Source organism: Euleptes europaea, chromosome 7 (genome assembly GCF_029931775.1).
Source record: "Euleptes europaea isolate rEulEur1 chromosome 7, rEulEur1.hap1, whole genome shotgun sequence".
NCBI lineage: Eukaryota > Metazoa > Chordata > Lepidosauria > Squamata > Sphaerodactylidae > Euleptes > Euleptes europaea.
In genome coordinates, this window is record NC_079318.1 from 82,063,514 (window position 1) to 82,082,486 (window position 18,973).

Below are 18,973 nucleotides of genomic sequence, written 5' to 3' on the forward strand. Positions count from 1 at the left end.
TCATAGGACTTGGTCTCCAGACCCCTCACCATCCTTGTTGCCCTCCTCTGGACACGTTCCAGCTTGTCTACATCCTTCTTAAATTGCAGAGCCTTCTTAAATTGAGGTTCTCCTCAACCCCCTCACTTTATATATCACTCAATTCCTCCAATGTGCAGTTTCCAAGGACAGAAGGATGTCTGCCTGCAGAGGTTGATTTCCCCTTCCACTGCAGCCCAAAATGCAACTCCCCTAAAATGCTGTCCCTGGGGGTCCCCCATCCCCTGGGAGCTGCATTTCAAGCTACATAGGAAAGGGGGTTTGAGAAAGCTGTGCTCTGCAGGAGGAAACCCTTCCACCCACAGAAATGCTGCACTAGACCCAAGCCCTGGTCTCCAGATATTTAAAAAAAATTGTACTTAATGATAGGGTTTGATATGTGATCAATTTCACTATGCAAAATCATTCCTACGCCTTGCTATTTTCTTTAGCGTTACGCATTTCCCTCCTTTGCAAAATGTTATTCTTGTTGCGATGAGCATATAAAAGCAACAATCCTTTTATATTTATAGCAGGAACATTTTAACAAAAATATGGGTGATGTCATAAAGAGCAGAATGTTGAATGAGGCTTTTCAAGTCACTGCCACGCTACAAGAGCCAGCGTGGTGTAGTGGAGTCTGATCTGGAGAACCGGGTTTGATCCCCCACTCCTCCACATGAAGCCAGCTGGATGACCTTGGGCTAGTCACACTCTCTCAGCCCCACCTACCTCACAAGGTGTCTGTTGTGGGGAGGGGAAGGGAAGGTGATTGTAAGCCGGTTTGATTCTGCCTTAAGTGGTAGAGAAAGTCGGCATATAAAAACCAGCTCTTCTTCTACTGCTACTGTTTCTCAGAGCTTTTTAGCACTCATATATGACAAGAGTAAGATCACCCTTTTTGCAGGCTAGAGTAATAAACCCCCACACAACAGGGGGTGGGGGTTGCTAGAGGCAGAGTCCTTGATAATGGCAGGAAGCAGTTCATGTTTTCCCTGCCATCAAACCATGACAATTCTATTGGGTAAAGTTCACCAGTTACAGAGGAGGCTAGATGGCCATCTGTCGGGAGTGCTTTGATTGTGGGATCCTGCATGGCGGGGGGAGAGTTGGGGTCACTGGGGATGTGGGGTGAGGTAGTTGTTAATTTCCTGCATTGTGCAGGGGGTTGGACTAGATGACCCTGGTGGTCCCTTCCAACTCTATGATTCTAGGAACAAGTGGTTGATTCACAGCCCTTCCTGTTTAGAAGCAGGAAGATAAGCCTGCTTCGCAAACATTCCTTCAGCATCCTAGATAGTGACTGACAGGCAATTCCCCTAAAGAAAGGGCTGATTCTCAACATCCATTTTTGGCTTTACACCCCACTTCAACTTGTCAGTAGCCCCATTCTACTGGAACTGCTTGAGAATGGCTTAGTGTTATTAGACACACCTTAAACCAGCCCTGCTTGTCAGGCAGGAGGTGCTGTCTGATAAAAGGATTCCTTTGTGAGTACTGAAATAGTATCTTCCTCTGCCAGAGACTTAGCAGTATAGATTGCACTCTTGCTGTGTGTCTGGGAGGAGGACAGCTTGTGGGCCTCGGGGAAAAAGAGAGCCTCCTTCTGCCATCACAAGTTGGACTTTTTTTCCAGCCTGCCACTCAGCTCGGGACCTTGAGTTTGCTGGGTGGTCACCAAAGCACACACAAGTAAGGAGTCCTCAGACACCTGTTATCTCATGGTTCTCTTCTCATGCTAAACATATCACAGATCCAGGGCAGGAAGACTGTGAATAGCCCAAATTGCTGGTACTCAAGAAATGAGCCAGCAACACTGGAATCTGGCAGTTAAGGTGAATTGAAAGTAAATACAAAGACTTTCGTTGGAATCTAAATCCTACCTATGCAGACATGTTCTCTGAAGTGGGGCCCTGGAAATGCTTGTATGCTGAAATTTCTGACAGTATCCTCTCAACTTGAACTTCTTAATTGCTTAAGGCAAGCCAGCTTCATTTTCAATAAACTTCCAGATGAAAAAATGGAAGCAGTGCTTCCTGAAACCTTTTGTCGGTAGTAGGCTGGAAGAAACAGCAGTAGGACTGGCCCTGACTGTAGGTGTCACACTTTCAGTTCTGGTAACAAGTCCCCAGGTCAAAATTTTAGCCCAGCTTTCCATAGTGAAACTTGGAAATGATTCCCGGTCCAAGCTCCCTGCCCACCCCCACCCCCCGATGCACTATAACCAGGCACAGCAGTTCTAGTGGGAACACATGGGCCAGCCCTAGCTAAACCCTACTGAAACAGTCACTAGCTGGGGCTTAACCCTGGGTGGGACACTCCAAGAGTGGCCCTGCTCAGGTAAGCAAGGAGCCAAAGTTCTGTGTTGCAACGTCCAAGTTTCCTCATCTCTGCTTTATGGATCATGTGAGAAACAAAGGAGTGGGATACATGCAGTGCGAACCCTGTGTATACATGAACCTGCCTTATACTGAATCAGACCCTCCGTCCATCAAAGTCAGTATTGTCTACTCAGACTGGCAGCGGCTTTCCAGGGTCTCAGGCAGAGATCTTTCCCATCACCTACTTGCCTAGTCCCTTTAACTGGAGATGCTGGGGACTGAACCGTGGACCGTCAGCATGCCAAGCAGATGCTCTACCACTGAGCCACGGCTTTTCCCTTAACCTTTCCCCAATCTAAGCCGAGTTACTCTGCACAGAACCACACTGTTACTTTCATCTCTCTCATTCGCCCACAATGCAGATCATTCCACCTGTTTGTTGTAAGAGACCAATATTTATAATATCATGTTTGCAGCCTAAGGATAAGTCACTGCATTCTTATTTAAAGTCTAGTTTACTTCATTTACTTTCCACCTCTCCCTCCTATTGGGGATGCAAGGCAGCTTACTTTGTTCTCCCCTCCTCCATTTTATCCTCACAAACAACAACCCTGTGAGGTAGGTTAGCCTGAGTACGTGCCTGGCTCAAGGTCACCAAGCAAGCTTCCATGGCAGAATGGGGATTTGAACCTGGGTCTCCCAGATCCTGGTCCAACACTCAAGCCTCCATGCATTCATTGCTCACATTCATCCCCCCATGTTTCCTTCCCACTGTCTCCTTTGTGGCTGAAATTCTAAGTGCAAGCTCCTTGGGGCAGTGACCTTTAAAAAAAAATTACTGTTGTTCTGGAAACTTGCCACGTACAGTGATGGTGCTACAAAAAAAACCTATCAGCTTTCCATAATTTGCTATTATTCATCACACTGAAATATTCAGCATATTTTGTAAGAGGGAGGGAGCAAAGCCAACAAATGCCAAATGCAGTTTTTGACCAACAGACACAATTTGTGAACTTTTTGGAACAAAAAAAAAAGTAATTCTGTATAAATCCATATCACTACATTAATACTGTGATTATGTGAGCTGGGGGAGGGGAGCAGTGTGCGCGTGCACAGAGCTCAGTTCTCCAAGGACCTGCCACAGCGACAGCAAGAACAAAACACCAGCCCCCCTTTGCCCTCTTCTTCTCTGCCCCTCCACCCCAGGCTCCTCACCCGTGTCGACAGCAAAGCCTCTTGAGCTTGAGCTCGGAGCAGTTGAGCTGCGCCAGGCCAATTACGATGCCAGCAAAAGTGCCCTAAAAAAAAAACCAGGGAAGAAGAAGAGTTGGTTTTTATATGCCAACTTTCTCTACCACTTAAGGAAGAATCAAACCGGCTTACAATCACCTTCCCTTCCCCACAACAGACACCCTGTGAGGTAGGTGGGGCTGAGAGAGCTGTGACTAGCCCAAGGTCACCCAGCTGGCTTCGTGCGTAGAAGTGGGGAAACAAATCCAGTTCACCACATTAGCCTCCGCCGCTCATGTGGAGGAGTGGGGAATCAAACCCAGTTCTCCCGGTCAGAGTACACCGCTCCAAACCACCACTCTTAACCACTACACCACGCTGATTACGAGAGAGGGGCCAGGATGAACTTCCGGACATGCAAGAACCACCACAACCTCCTTCTAAACAGGAAGTTCCCTTCCCCACCCCAACCCCTGGGTATCTCCCCCTCTCAGGGCAAGCAGGGCTAGGAGGACGAGGGATTCCTCACAGAAGAGGGAGACAGCAAAGTCCCTTCCTTTGGCCTGCTTGGAACCATCTGGTATTTTACATCTCTTTTGTTAGATGCCTCTGAGTCTTTCCCATCAAAGCAGGGAGGTGGGAGACAGAAAGGGCTGCCTGACCTTGTGCAGGGCAGTGGTGGTCGGGGCCAGTTTCCCAACTGAGTCCGTCCTGGAGACGGAGGAGCTTCTCCCGGTTTGGTTACTCACCACCTGGTCCACGGTCATGTGTTTGCCATGATAGTCTAGCCAGATGGGCACCTCAGAGGTGAACCGGAACTCCCTACAGGTAGTTAAATCAAGCAGGTGAGAGGAAGCTTCCCCAGCAGAGCCTCCTCCCTTCTCCACACACGCAAGCGCCTTGGCCTTCCTCCCTGAGGTGGGGGCTTACCGGAAGTAAACAGGCTGGTCAGAGGAGGAAGAGGAGGTGTTGGACAAGGAGCTGTTTTCACTGAACGTGGTCTCCATCGAAGCTGTCATCTCACCCTCGACTCCCTCGGTCTCCTTCCCCAGGGACTCTGTGCGACCTGTTGGGTGGGTGTCACAGAAGAGCAGGGGCAGCATCAAGGGAAGAACCTTGATGGCTACCAACCTGGAAGGCTTTAAGAGGGGGGGTGGACATGTTCACAGGCAGGACAATGCTGCTGCAGTTGTCTTGTTTGGGGGCTTCCTAGAGGCACCTGGTTGGCCACTGTGTGAACAGTCTGCTGGACTTGATGGGCCTGGGTCTGATCCAGCACGGCCATTCTTATGTTCTTATGACCTTCCAGCCAGGCCTCTCACAGACCTGTAAATTCGTAGCCTGGCCACCGAGAGGAAGGGAAAAGTTGGCCAAAAACAGACTGCCAGGCCAGACTCACCTTCAGGCCCAGCCTCAAAGGGCACTACAGGGTTGATGCCGGCAGCCAAACTGGTGAAGAAGTCCTTCAGGAAGAACAAGGCATCCTGGAGAAGAAACAAAAGGGTGAAAGGGAGTCCCTGCCCCCACTCAACCATCCTCTCTAGTTGCAGCGAGGGGAAGGCTGGCTGGCTCCAGAGGGGCAAAGAGGAGAAAGAATCCAGAGTTCCTCAAGGCCCACACCCGCCCTGAGTGCCCCCTTCCGAGTTAGTCGCATCTGTGTTAATTCAAATAACTGTGGGTCTGCACATTCAGACATTTTGAGAGACATTACTACCCACATACACACACACAAACACATCCCCTGCTAGGACACAGCTGTTCATGGGCAGGGCATCCTCTGTTCCCCAGTTTGTGACAGAATTCATTTCATTTTATACTGGGGAAGGGCCGTGGCTCAGTGGTAGAGCATCTGCTTGGCACGCAGAAGGTCCCCGCTTCAATCCCCGGCTTCTCCAGTTAAAGGGACTAGGCAAGAAGGTGATGTGAAAGACCCTGGAGAGCCGCTGCCGGTCTGAGTAGACAATACTGACTTTGAAGGGCGGAGGGTCTGATTCAGTATAAGGCAGCTTCATGTGTTCATGCATACCTGGTCAATGTTCAACCTCAGTGGCATCAGCGAGACACGGAGGCAGCACTCGGGACCTCCCAGGCCAGCTTCAGGGCAGACGTGGAGGGCTTTGATGGTGAGCTGCAAGGGGGGGGGGGAAGAGGAAGAGAGTCACTCTCCTGGTGTCCCAGAGGATGAGCCACACCTGGGCTGCTCGCCACTCTGCTAGCCAGCGCCATGCCAGAATGAACAGCCAGAGGGAGTCACAATGAGTCTCGTCGGGTATCCAAGGGTCACCTCCACGACCCGATTCCAGAGGTGCAAAGCTCCCGTCAAGTATGAAGGACAGATTAAAGGAAGCCAAGATCCTGAAAAAACTGACCCCTTAATGTATTAAAACATGGAACTCTCAGACATCTTAATCACAGACCGTTGCCTGTCTAGGAACTGCAATCCACCCAGAGTTTGTAACTCTTGTTATTGCAAACGTGGTCCAGGATGAAAGGGGTGCCTCAACAGCCCCTAATCTCACCGGGGGTGGGGTGGTCACATAACTTGAGATTTCCTGCAAGAGGACCAATTGTGGCCCTCTTCCCACAGACATACAATGGAAGTTACAGGGTCAGCCAACAGAGTCACAGCTGGGTTAAAGGACGTGCAATGGGCAAAGCCCAGCTCCAGAGCCTTGGAAACAATCCTCTTTGTTGGCCCTACCTGGTCCTCAAAAATGGCAGCCCGTCCCACAACCCCATCCTGTAATCCGAGAACCAGAGCTGCTTCTTCAGTGTTGCCCACCGTGTGCCCGTACCATGTTGGAGTGGGTGCGCCGGGGCATGCACTCGCTGCTGTACAGGTAGAGGAACTTGTTGATCTGGGAGGAGGCCAAGCGGTCCCGGATCTCCAGCTCCTGGACGATGAACACCTGCCTGGCCAGGGGCTGCTCCCCCAGCTCCAGGGCTGGCTTCTCGGAGGTGCCCGTGGGGTACGTTTCATGCTGAAAGCTCACCTGAGAAAAGAAAGGGTTCAGGGTGCCTTCAGGGTAGGCGGGAGAGACACAGGCAGAGGTGCCATCTGTCTCCCCTCCAAGCCATTTGCAGACAGCCACAGGGGGAGAGGAAGGTACTCCCCACTGGCTGCCCCGCCTTTTAATTTATTTAGATACTTATACCCTGGCTTTTCTCCCCATTGGTGACCCAAAATAGCTTACGATCTTCTCCCCCTCCTCCATTTCATCCTCACAGCAACCACTCTGTAAGGCAAGTTAGGCTGAGAGAGACAAGATCACCCAGTGAGCTGACACAACAGAATGGGAATTTGAACCTGGGTCTCCCAGATCCTAGTCAGACACTCACAGAAACATAAGAGCTGGAAGGGACCCCAAGGCTCATCTAGTCTAACCCCCTGGCACAATGCAGGAAATTCAATGCTACCCCCCCCCCACTTCCCCAGTGACCCCTGCTCTATGCCCAGAGGAAGGCAAAAAACCTCCAGGATCCCTGGCCAATCTGGCCTGGAGCAAAATTCCTTCCTGACCTCAAAGTGGTGATCAGCATTACCTTGGACATGTAAGAAAGGACCACAAGAGCTGAGCACTGACTCATCCCTTCCTGACCTCCCTCTCACGAACTACCTAAGTTCACAGAATCAGCATTGCTGACAGATGGCCTTTGCTTAAAAACCTCCAAAGAAGGAGAGTCCACCACCTCTCGAGGAAGTCTGTTCCACTGAGGAACCGCTCTGTCAGGAAGTTTGATTTAATTTCAACTTGTTGGTTCTGGTCCGACCTTCTGGAGGTAACAGAAAACAACTCTGAACCATCCTCTATATGACAGGTATGCCCTCAACTCGTCCCCTCCTGAGCCACCAGCACTCACTTTTGTCAACTGGATCTCCATCAGCAAGTCATGAATCCGGCCAATGCCTCCCTGGGCCCGCCAGGTGTTCTGGGGCCTGTTGGTGACCGAGCAGCGGGAAGGGGAGGAGCGGGCACTGGAAAGAGAGGGCTTTGTCCTGAAGTGGGGGGGGGGGGGATAAAATGGAAAGAAGGGTCAGAGATGAGCAATGGATAGCAGAGAGTGCAAACACAACCGGGATGTAAGTGTAGGTGTGTTCTCACCTTGGTGAATGTACATGACCCGAGGCAGAGCGCCCAACCCCAAAATCCCGGCCGCCGTAGAGATGCCAGACCACAGAAATCTCCCGCAGCATGACGCGGCTCTCGGGCATGGGGAAGCGCGAGGGAGCCTTCAGCAAGTCGGTGCTGCCCAGCGGCCGGGAGAAGTGGCCTTCCCGGATGCAGACCGGTCCTTCCAAAAGCTTCGTCACCAAGGGCTCGCCGTCCCGAGGCTGCGAGGAGAGAGAGGCAAGCGGACACGCCGGCTTCAGTCAACACTGCCCTTGAGCTAAGCCCCCCAGCAGCTTGCTTGCCCTTATACTTCATGCTGCTTTCATTGAGATGTTTTATGAATGGTAGAAGCCACCTGGAGCCTGCATTTCTTGTAGGGAAAGGCAGTCTAGAAGTTATAAAATAGGTTGAACACATGAAGCTGCCTTCTACTGAATCAGGCCCTTGGTCCATTGAAGTCAGTACTGTCTACTCAGACCGGCAGCGGCTCTCCAGGGTCTCAGGCAGAGGTCCTTCACATCACCTACCTGCCTGGTCCCGTTAACTGGAGATGCCGGGGATTGAACCTGGGACCTTTTGCATGCCAAGCAGATGCTCTACCACTGAGCCACAGCTCCCTGCCCTGCCCAGCCCACTCTTGTTGTCCCTACCTCCAAAAAGCATGCATTGTGTACATTCAGATCTTTAATCTGTTGCACACAACAATAAAAAGACCTTCTAAACTGTGTACAATCACAGGAGATGCGCAACAGAGACCATCTTATTTTCAAGTTTGTTTTATTTCAGATTAGGAGAAGAAGAGTTGGGTTTTTATACACTGACTTTCTCTACCACTTAAGGCAGAATCAAACCAACTCTCAATCAGATTCTTCCCTTCCCCTCCCCACAACAGACACCCTGTGAGGTAGGTGGGGCTGAGAGAGCTCTAAGAGAGCTGCAACTAGCCCAAGGTCACCCAGCTGGCTTCAGGTGTAGGAGTGGGGAAACCAACCTGGTTCACCAGATTAGCCTCCATCGCTCATGGGGAGGAGTGGGGGAATCAAACCCGGTTCTCCAGATCAGAGTCCACTGCTCCAAACCACTGCTCTTAACCACTACACCACGCTGAAAGAGAGGTTACTCTCTTTGTGATGTGAGGTCCTAAAGCAAGAGTACCTCCCCTGACAGGAAGGTCCAGCTATGGGCCGGAGGCTTGGGCTTCCATCTCCCCACACCAACTGAGGATGGACGCCCTTACTGGGATGCCTGTGCCCGGGGCGTCCAAGATGCAGAAGTCGTCCGTGTCCGTGGCCTCGCTCTCACACTCGCTGTCCTCTGAGGGGCTGAGATCCAGCCCTCTCCCCTCAGGGGCAGGCGGTGGGGCCGGGACCTGGCCCTTGACCATGGCGCCCTTCTCCCCTGGGAACAGGTACACGGAGACTGGAGAGGGCTGCCGCCTGAGTCCGGAGTCACCTGGGGAAAAGGGCGAGATTACACATGGGCAAAGCTTGCTCTGCCCGCCCCAGAGAATAGGGTCCCAAGCCGTGCCAGGCCCACAGACCCACCAGCTCAAAAAATCTCCCAGTCTCCCGAAAGCTGAAGATCCCACCGTGTAACAAAGAGAGTTCAGATCCCATTTGAGAAACAGTGTGAAAAAGATTCCCTCGTTGTTGGACGAGGGAAAATCTTGAGCAACGAGAAACATAGAGAGGCTTTTGAAATGCTGGCAGAAAGTTTTGTTCACTTGTTAAGGACTAGAATTTTTAGCAAGCAAATCAATGCAGAGTTTTCATTTAGTAAAGCAAAAGCAGCAAGAATAGGAAGAATCCTGCCTCAGAAGAGTCAGAACGAGGCAAGTACCGCACATCCCACCTCCCTTACCAGCCTCGGTAGACAGCTCCCGGAGGGTCCGCTCTGTGTCAATGAGGGCATCGGTGAGGTCTCGTTGGTTAATGGCTGCCGTTTCGACAGGGGGACACGAGGGCAGCGACGCTGGGCTCTCGGACAGCTAGCAGAGGATGAGAAAAGGGTTCAGCATGCTCAGGAAACACCCTCCGGGACACAGGAGTCCCTCCACAACCAGCATGGCCTGAAGAGGCAGCAACCCCAAGCCCCAGCTTCGCTATGGGAGGCTCCATTCCACACTCACCTGCACCTTCTGGCCAGCAATCTCGGTGGGGCTGTCGTGCCGAGGTGGCGGGTGCAGGTCGCCGTTGTTCACCACGTACTGTATGAGGTTTGCGAGTGCCGCGCATGAGTCCGCACAGGTGTGCACATGAACCACGTTGTTGGAGCAGCGAAGCTCGAATAGCGGCCGGGCCTGTGCCCAAGAGGGTAAAGAGCATCAAAACCCCAACCCGTTTTTCTCCCTCTTGTCAAGAGGGTAAACTACGTACAAGCAACAGGGCCCTTAAAAAAAAAAAACTTTTCCTTTTGTGTTAATCCAGAGGGTTTCTGTGGAAGGAGAGACCTGCACCCCAGTCGGCTGCATAATGCAGAGCAGGAAGCACACAAAGGTTAGCACGAGTCCCCCACAAGGTCTCCGATCACTCACCAGCTTCCCATCCATGGCTCCCTTCCACGTGGTGATCACCAGCTCCAGCAGATCCACGTCCACCACGCACACGTAATCTGAGAGCAAGAGACAGGGTGTAATCCCAGCATGCCCAGAACTCCTGGTTTCTGCTCCAAACTCACAGGAGGAGGGGAGGAGGACAACAAGACGCCTGGATGTCCCACCCACCATTAAGAGCTTGCTTTTTGCCTTCAATGGATTTCAGAGAGAGAATACAGTACGGAAGCATCTGGCTAAGGCCCGTCAGAGAAAGCAAACTATAGGTAACCCAGCCCAAATTTAAACAATCAGGATGGCGCAAATCGCATTCCCTTGGCTCAAACAGGAAACACAAGTGCTCAGCTGAATAGCCACGATCCTCAAACCTGCCTTTGAAAACTGCCAATTTCACCTTTTTCGTAAGGCCCCTTTTAAATAGCTCACGTTACTTCACTGGTGCTGAATGGAACATCCTGTGTCTCACAAAGACTATTCTGGCTCCTGGGAGCCCTGCAGATAGTCATGTACAAGTTAAGAGAAGAGGCTCACAGAGTCTCTGATCCATCTAGTACATGTTTATTCGCCCTCCCTCCAGTAAGCTCAGATTGGCATATTATTTTTATCCCTACAACCATCCTATGAGGTAGGCTAGAGACAAAGAGATATTAGGCCCAGGGGGAAACCAGCAAGTTTCAGGGTTGTGGGGACTTGGGAATGGATCTAGTCCAACACTAGTCCAACCCAATGTACCATATTAGATCTTATTGCGATGACAATATTACTTCTAGCTTCTGTTCAGTTATATATCCCAAAACTTCCAGGCTCTGTGTAACAGCTTCAGAGGCATACAAAGTAAGAATGACAATATCACTGGTTCCTGTTTCCCTCTCCCTAGGATCTAGGAGACCCAGGTTCGAATCGCCACTCTGCCATGCAAGGACACTGGATGGCCTTGCCCCAGTCGTTCTCTCTCGGCCGAACCTACCTCACAGGGCTGTGGTGGGGATAAAGTGGAGGATGGAGACGATGCGGTAAACTCGTTTTGGTCCCCACGTTTGAGCCTTCGGTAAATCTGAGATATCAGAAAGAGCACCCTTCTCCCACATGTTCCTTGCTGCTCCCCAACACCCACAGAGGATAATTTGTTGGCAGTGCCCTACTCGAATCGAACTGGTGGCCACAACTGAGTAGGCTATTTCTGCTGTGGCTCTTAAATTGGGACACTGACTTCCGGCTTTGCTTTATGACACCTTTGGCCTGGGTGGTTTGTAGAGGGCTGTGCACCCCAAGACCTACTCCTGGATTGTGCTGGCCTTTGGTGGATGATTTCATAATTTTGTGTTGATGTGACCATTTCATCATTGTTTTCCACATCGTCTTGAGAATGCAGTTAATTGAAAAGAACAAACCCAGCTCCTGAGTCACATTAATGGTTTCTACTGAGTTTTCATACATTAAGTAACTTCCAGCTATCTTTGGTCATCACAGAATAGTGTAATTTTTTTGGAGGGGGGCACCATTTGCTTCTTGGTAACTGTTCAAAAAGTGTTAAAATGTACCATGTTCTACATTAGTAGCACAGTTCTAATCTGTGGATATGGGTTAGAAAGGCTGTTGAACGCCAACCGTTACCACCGCGCTATCAGAGATCTGTAGCACTATCAGAAATCAGCATTAAAAGGTCACTCAAATATCGATCTAGATGAAAAAGAGGCCGCAGCCAGGCAAAGACTCTTTTTAAAGTGGGCTTTAAAAAGCTCTTTTTTAATGTATACATAACTGCAGCATACAAGCCATCTTGAGAGCTTCTGTCCCAGGGTGACACACAAAAAAAGTGCTCCACTCCCTGCCATTTCCCTGCCTTTTATTGGGGGCCAAGGCCCCCTTGCACCCTGACCTGGATGGCCCAGGCTAGCCTGATCTCGTCAGATCTCAGAAGCTAAGCAGGGTCAGCCCTGGTTAGTATTTGGATGGGAGACGACCAAGGAAGTCCAGGGTCACTGTGCAGAGGAAGGCACTGGCAAACCACCTGTTAGTCTCTTGCCATGAAAACCTCCAAAAAGGGGTCGCACTCAGCTGCTGGTGTTTTAGAGCCAGTGGTGTGTAGTGGTTAGGAGCGGCAGTGGCATAGCGTGGGGGGTGCAGGGGGGGCCGGCCGCACCGGGCGCAACATCTGGGGGGGCGCACTCGCAGCTCTCTGCCCCTGCCTGGCTCACTCACTCACTCTCTCTCACTGCAGTGAAGACGTCTTCCAACCATTCATAAGCCGCGGTATCCAAAAAACCCTTTCAAAGCGGTGTTTTTTGTATAACATTTTCAAACTCTCAGCAGGCCTCCAGGGGGCGGGAAAGCCGCGGCCCCGCTCCCCAACTCACGGCAGGGCCGCCTCAGGCATTAATCTCCCTCCCCCTCGCCGCTGAGGCAGGGCCGCACGGCGGAGCCCACAGCGTCGGCCTCACCCGGCCCAGCCCACCTTGGGGGTGGGACTCAGCAGCTCCTCCCTGCCGGGCCAGCGGAAGGAGGGGGGGAGTTTCAGAGGAGGCTGGAGGGCGGCGAGACAAAGCTGAAGGGCGCGGGGCGGCGCTGGGCCCTGAGAGAGGCGCCGGTCCCGCGAGGGCCGTCCCACCGGCCCGGGAGCGCCGCCTGCAACAGGTTCCTGGGCACGCGAGGCCGCCGCACTCCTCCAGGCCTCGGCCGTTGGTCTCCGCCTCGGTCCCGGGTGGTGGGAGCCGACGCCACCCGCCTCAATGCGGTTCGGGGCGAAGATGATGCCGGTAAGTGGCCTCTGGGTTGCCATAAGTCGGCTGCGACTTGACGGCACTTTACACACACACACACACATTGTTAGAGAAACCACTTGTGGATTAGAATTTGATGCTTAGTGAGAATTGCCTCCTGGACTTTTCTTTTTCAAACTCATCTTCCACTTATTACTAATTGGTGAATTTGAATTGTATACAGTTAATTTAGTTTTGCAGCATGGGCCAATTTACTATACATCTTTGCCTCCTGTGGCCAGGATGTGCACAGAGGTGTATAGCAAGCATCATATCAGTAAACAGTAAATATATGTTTTGGGCATATGAAAATGAATGGGGGGGGGGGGTACATGAAGTCCCAAAAGGAAGCCAGTGGCTGCTTTCCACCTAAACAACACAGGAGGAGTATGGCCCAAAGACAAGCAGGCATAAGGTTTGTATTGCATCTTCCAAACACCTCTTAAACACAAATTATTAAGTACAGAGGTATTTGCAAGTCCCACAGCTGCTTGGTATACCGAAGGCCCCAGGTTCAGTCATTTTACTTTAATTACATCAGCACAAACAATACATGTGCTTAGGGGGTAAGGGTTTCTTTAACTAATCTAGTGGAAGAGACTCGAGTGCTAAAATCCACGGGTTAGGGGGCGCAAATTACTTGCCTTGCCCCGGGTGCTGACAACCCACGCTACGCCACTGAGGAGCGGTGGACTCTACTCTGGAGAACCGGGTTTGATTCCCCACTCCTCCACACGAGCAGTGGACACTAATCTGGTGAACCGGGTTGGTTTCCCCACTCCTCCACACAAAGCCTGCGGGGCAACCTTGTACCAGTCACAGCTCTCAGAACTGTTTCAGTCCCACCTACCTCACAAGGTGCCTGTTGTCAGGAGGGGAAGGCAAGGCAATTGTAAGCCAGTTTGAGTCTCTTTAAAAGGTAGAGAAAATGGGGGTAACAACAACCAACTCTTTTTCTTTTCATTTCAAGCCACAGCCAGAGGCAACAGAGGCAACAAGGGGCAGAACGAGCAAGCACTGAAAGCCATCTCTGAGGTTTGCAGAGTGCTTCCTTTTAGTGCTCAATCACCAGCCCCCTTTTCTGTGCCTTGTCATCCTGGGGGTGGGGGAAACAGACCCTCTGTCTGGATGCTTGAGATGGAAGTGGCCCAGGAAGGGCGACTAGCCTGTGGGAATGCCTCATTACTCAGCACAGAGAGGGGCCAGAGGGGATGGCATGGCAAGTTGCCGTCACGTACATCAGCTTTGGGTTTGCTCCTCGGCTGCGATCAAAAAGGACATTAAAAACCACAGCTGGACATGCATTCACAAGCATGGCGAGCCCCCTTTTCATGCACACCTGTTCACAGCCTCAGAATTGCTAACCACAGGCATGGAGAGAAACGGACAGGCCTTACCTTTCCTCAAGTCACCCATCTCCGAGTCGCATTTGTTTGACAGGTAAATGGCAGAGTCATCCAAAATGAACCTGCACCGGTAACAAAAGGGCCAGTCAGAGCCTTCCACTTCCCTGGGGAGCAGAGGTCTTCACTGCCCTGCCTCTTCCTGATTTGTTTAGTTTGTGGGCAACAGGGAGGGGTGGTGGCTCCGTGGTTCATGCCAAAAGCTTCCCGGTTCGGTCCTGGGCATCTCCACTTAAAAGGATCAGGTAGTGGGTAGAAATCTTTCACATCACCTGAAACATCGGAGAGCTGCTACCAGTCAGAGTAGACAATACTGACTTCGCTGCAACAGCGTTGACTGTAAGGCAGCTTCATGCGCTCATGTGATTTAGTGACAAAGGCAGAACCCTTCTCTGCAACTGTGCCTGATACTACACGCTGATACAATGATTTCCTGTATTGTGCAAGGGGTTGGACTGGATGACCCTGGTGGTCCCTTCCAACTCTATGATTCTAAGCCACCAATGAGCAATGCACCTAGCACACTTTTCAGCTGCAGGTAACTGAAAATCCCCTTTTCTCCCCCCTCCAGTAGAAAATCAGGACAAGCCTCAACTAGGCTCCCCAAAAGAACTCGCTGGAGCTGCCACGGCTGTGATGGTGCAATATGGTGAGCAAAAATCACTTTGGGCCGGAATGAGACTCACCGGAGGAGGAAGACGGACGTGTCCACAATTATGTTACTTGACAGCGTGAAGGTCTCTGCTGTAATGAGGACCCGGATCGGTAAATAGAGAGGCCTGTGGGTGCAGAGAGCAGAATTAAGTATGGGGGGGGGAGAGTATGGCCAGGGAGACCCACCATCCCTCCTGCAGAGGCCCACCATGGATCATCTGCACTTCCATGTGCAGCCGGAAGAAGCTAAGTTTTACGCACCCTCCTCCAAAATGTGGCTGCTTCCAACCAAAGTTACTGCAGTGAAAAAACAGCTGGTCCCTAAAAGGAGCCAATACATGGCTTGCCTTCCAGGACAGAGGGGAGGGGGAGTACACAACCATCCTCAGCAGAAGTCCCAGATTTCTATGCCTTAACTGGCCAACACCCCACCTCTGTTTCCTGCTCAGCACTCCACAGGTGCCTTTTGCCTTTCTCCTTCCAAGCAACTCCGCCCCCACCCCTTCTTCCAACCTGTAATCCACTGCGCAGCTGAAGAGGTGAGTGTGCAGCACCGTGATGACTGTGGGCGGCACAAAGCCCAGAATCGGGTCATCCAGAACATCCAAAAAGTCAATCATCTGGGAGAACAAGATGGACAAAGTGAAGGTGGTGGGGAAGACCACCACCCCCTGCCCTAATCCATAGGCCTGTCCCTACTGACAGTCCTCCGTCATCAAGGGCCCAGGGACATGCACGGCGCCAGTCAAAAACAGGCCAGCTGGCTTCCGCATCTTCCTTTGCCCCTCACCATAGAGGGGCATGCACCAAACTCGCTGAGAACCTTGTGCAGACCTTTTTGGGAGGGGAGAACAGACCTCACCTGTGTGTACCAGCTCTGGTGCGTTAGCGCCATGTGATGCCGCATCGTGGCACCTTCCAGACGCAGAGTCACCAGAAATTCCTGTAAAAGACATGCAAGAAACAGGATCTCAGCCCATGTTCACACGTGCGGCCATTCCAATTTAAGCACCCCTTTCAACATGCTTTAGCTCCAGATGATTACTGCCAAGGCGATGCGCAAAGGGCACCTTGGCAACATCACTGAAACCACCAGACTCTTTTCTATAAGCGACTCCCATGGGGCTGGTGGAGGTGTGAAAAGGATATCTGGGGAAAGCCTTAACACAATTTCCCCCTTAAAACAACAACAACATAGTAGCCTCCTCCTCAGAATGTTTGTTCATCTGACTGTTAGTGGGAAGGGGCTCTGGAGTATCCCTGTCCTCCTTAAAGGGGAATCCTGCTCCACTAGAAAGCAGATCCAAGCAGCTGGGTGGCAGAAAACAGCCTAAAAATGACCCCAGCGACATCCTTCATTGGGGGACATGATTCCAACAGTGATTCAAACCAGGAAGTCCACAGCTACCAAGTTACCTTGATGTTCTTCTCCAAATCCAGATTGATCTGGATGGCCAGGGAGAGCATCTTCACAGGCCCCTCCTTCTTGACTCCTGCCGGCCAAGCCACAGTGCCCTCCTGGGAGGCGTAGATGGTGGGGTTGAGCCCCTCAGGGGGCAAAAAGCTGGGGATTTCCAGGTGATCTGCCATGAGGTAGTCCTCAACCACAGCTGTGGGGACAGAGTAGGGCATCCAAGATTAAGGCCCTGTCAACACCTACAGATGTTTCCCCAAGTCAATGGCATCTCAAAAGGGCAAAACCCCTCCCACAATCAGTTTTCAGAGAATCAGGTGAGACGCATTAATCAGAAGAGGAGGATCTGGGTTAACAGCCAAGGAGGTGGAGCCACAAGGGAATCTTGGGGTGGGGGAGAAATTGCTCATTCTGGAGCATATAAAGTCATCATGGCAACTGATAAGACCAAAGCTGAATCCCCTCCCCCACAGTTCATTCTACAGTGCGGAAGGATTGTAGGAGATGCTAAACTGCTGCCTCAATACACCAGAGCATTCATATGCACAAAAAGTGACCATGCAAAAAGCAACACACAAAACACACACAGAGAAAAAACTCTGTTCATTTGAATCTGGCCTTGGTTAGGCAAGAAACCATGTCAATCAGTGGTCAGGTAATAATGGAGGAGGAGGAGGAAAAGGAGGACGACAAAGAAGAAGAATTGGTTTTTATATGCCACTTAAGGGAGACTCAAACCAGCTTACAATCACCTTCCCTTCCCCTCCCCACAACAGACACCCTGTGAGGTAGGTGGGGCTGAGAGAGCTCTTAATAGAATTGTGACTAGCCCAAGGTCACCCAGCTGGCTTTGTGTGCAGGAGTGGGGAAATCAACCGGGTTCACCAGATTAGAGACCGCCGCTCTAAACCACCATTCTTAACCACTACACCTGTGAGGTAGGTGAGGCTGCGAGAGTGTGACTGGCCCAAAGTCACCCAGCTGGCTTCATGTAGAGTGGGGAAACAAATCCAGTTCACCAGATTAGCCTTCACCGCTCCAAACCACCACTCTTAACCACTTCACCACGCTGGCTCACAGTACTGGATACAGTACTGTGTAGTGGTTGGACTAGGACCTGGGAGACCTAGGTTTAAATCCCCAGTTGGCTATGAAGTTCACTGGGGTGATCCTGGGCCGGTCACTTGCTTTTAGCCTGGCCTACCTCAGAAGGTTGCTGTGAGGATATAATGGAGGTAGGGAGAACCATGCACACAGCCCCGAGCTCCTTGGAAGAATGGCAAAATAAAGATGCACTATGGCAGCCTCCACTATTTACAGGTCGTTGTCTTCCCAGAGGCTGCCAGCCGAGGAACCCGCAAGCATCTCCTCCCTGGTCAGTCTGGGGCAGCTCCAGTCTAGAACTCGCTCTGGGCGCTTGCTAACAAAGAAGGTTGGGAGAGCGCCTGACCTGGTGGAAACTCCAACCTGGTCAACAGCCACAAGCAAGTGACTTATTTCTGCAGACCTTTAGTGCTGATGAGTAAGCCTCCAGCAGGCTCCCCCACCCTGCTTCACCACAGCACCGTACCTTTGTGATAAAGCGCCACCTTCTCCGACTCAATGCAGAAGTAGCCCAGGTCTTCGCGGCCTTTGTACCGCGAGACGCTGAAGAGGCTGCCACTCTCCACGTCCAAGACCAGCTCTCCGTGGCAGCCCTCCAGCTTTTTACCGCCCTCGCCCTGCAGGCAAAAGGAGCCCCCCGTTGAAAGAGCAGATAACCCTGGATAAGCCCAAGCATTCATGGAAGCACCAAAGAGCCTTCTGAGAGGCTGCTGGGCCAGCTCCGCAGTGCTCCTTCCTCCCCTGAACAAGAAGCAGCGGTGGGGCCCCTCCAAGCTCACCTACTTTCTAATAACTATTTCTGCAGGGCTATGCAGCCTCCCCTATCTGAGGACTAGCAAGCCTGCTCAGCCCATTACTGGCTTTGAACACATGAAGCTGCCTTATACTGAATCAGATCCATGGTCCATCAAAGTCAGTATTGTCTGCTCACACCGGCAGCGGCTCTCTCAGGCAGAGGTCTTTCACATCACCTACTTGCCTAGTCCCTTTAACTGGAGATGCCAGGGACTGCACCTGGGGCCTTATGAATGCCAAGCAGATGCTACACTGAGCTACAGCCTCTAAATCTTCCTCCTAAGCAGAGGCCAAAAGTGATCAGCCCCACCTCCCCCTATCAACCCTCAGGGCCAAACTGTAGGCGAACTTGTCTTTCTCCCCGGCCACCGTGACCATTACCTTGGCATCGCACAGAGCAGTGACCCGTCCCTTCCCCACCCGGAGCATGACAGAGACACAGCTCTGGAGATACAGGCTCCTCTGCTCCCCCTTCTTCCGCTGAGTGGCTGTCTCGTCCGATGAATAGAAGTGGGAGTCCTCCTCCTCAGAGTCTGAATCTGGAAAGGTATGTTTCAAGAAGGAAGAAGAAGAGGAAAGACAAGTTGGTTTTTATATGCCGACTTTCTCTAC

At 51.6% G+C, this 18,973-nt stretch overlaps 1 protein-coding gene across 1 annotated transcript in view; it reads right to left on the bottom strand.

The window, feature by feature from the left end:
* The window catches only part of ATG2A (autophagy related 2A), a 48,456-nt gene that overhangs the window by 4,147 nt on the left and 25,336 nt on the right, over positions 1-18,973 (bottom strand). Inside the window, exons 20-38 of the mRNA XM_056852726.1 lie at positions 18,743-18,900; positions 18,033-18,183; positions 16,465-16,658; positions 15,911-15,991; positions 15,562-15,668; positions 15,081-15,173; positions 14,389-14,459; positions 10,215-10,291; positions 9,810-9,980; positions 9,542-9,668; positions 8,919-9,133; positions 7,673-7,902; positions 7,431-7,566; positions 6,365-6,562; positions 5,596-5,697; positions 4,969-5,053; positions 4,500-4,635; positions 4,319-4,391; positions 3,555-3,637 (exon numbers count right to left, since the gene is read on the bottom strand). Coding sequence (XP_056708704.1) covers positions 3,555-3,637; positions 4,319-4,391; positions 4,500-4,635; positions 4,969-5,053; positions 5,596-5,697; positions 6,365-6,562; positions 7,431-7,566; positions 7,673-7,902; positions 8,919-9,133; positions 9,542-9,668; positions 9,810-9,980; positions 10,215-10,291; positions 14,389-14,459; positions 15,081-15,173; positions 15,562-15,668; positions 15,911-15,991; positions 16,465-16,658; positions 18,033-18,183; positions 18,743-18,900 — 2,488 coding nt within the window. The remainder of the gene's footprint in view (positions 1-3,554; positions 3,638-4,318; positions 4,392-4,499; positions 4,636-4,968; positions 5,054-5,595; positions 5,698-6,364; positions 6,563-7,430; positions 7,567-7,672; positions 7,903-8,918; positions 9,134-9,541; positions 9,669-9,809; positions 9,981-10,214; positions 10,292-14,388; positions 14,460-15,080; positions 15,174-15,561; positions 15,669-15,910; positions 15,992-16,464; positions 16,659-18,032; positions 18,184-18,742; positions 18,901-18,973) is intronic.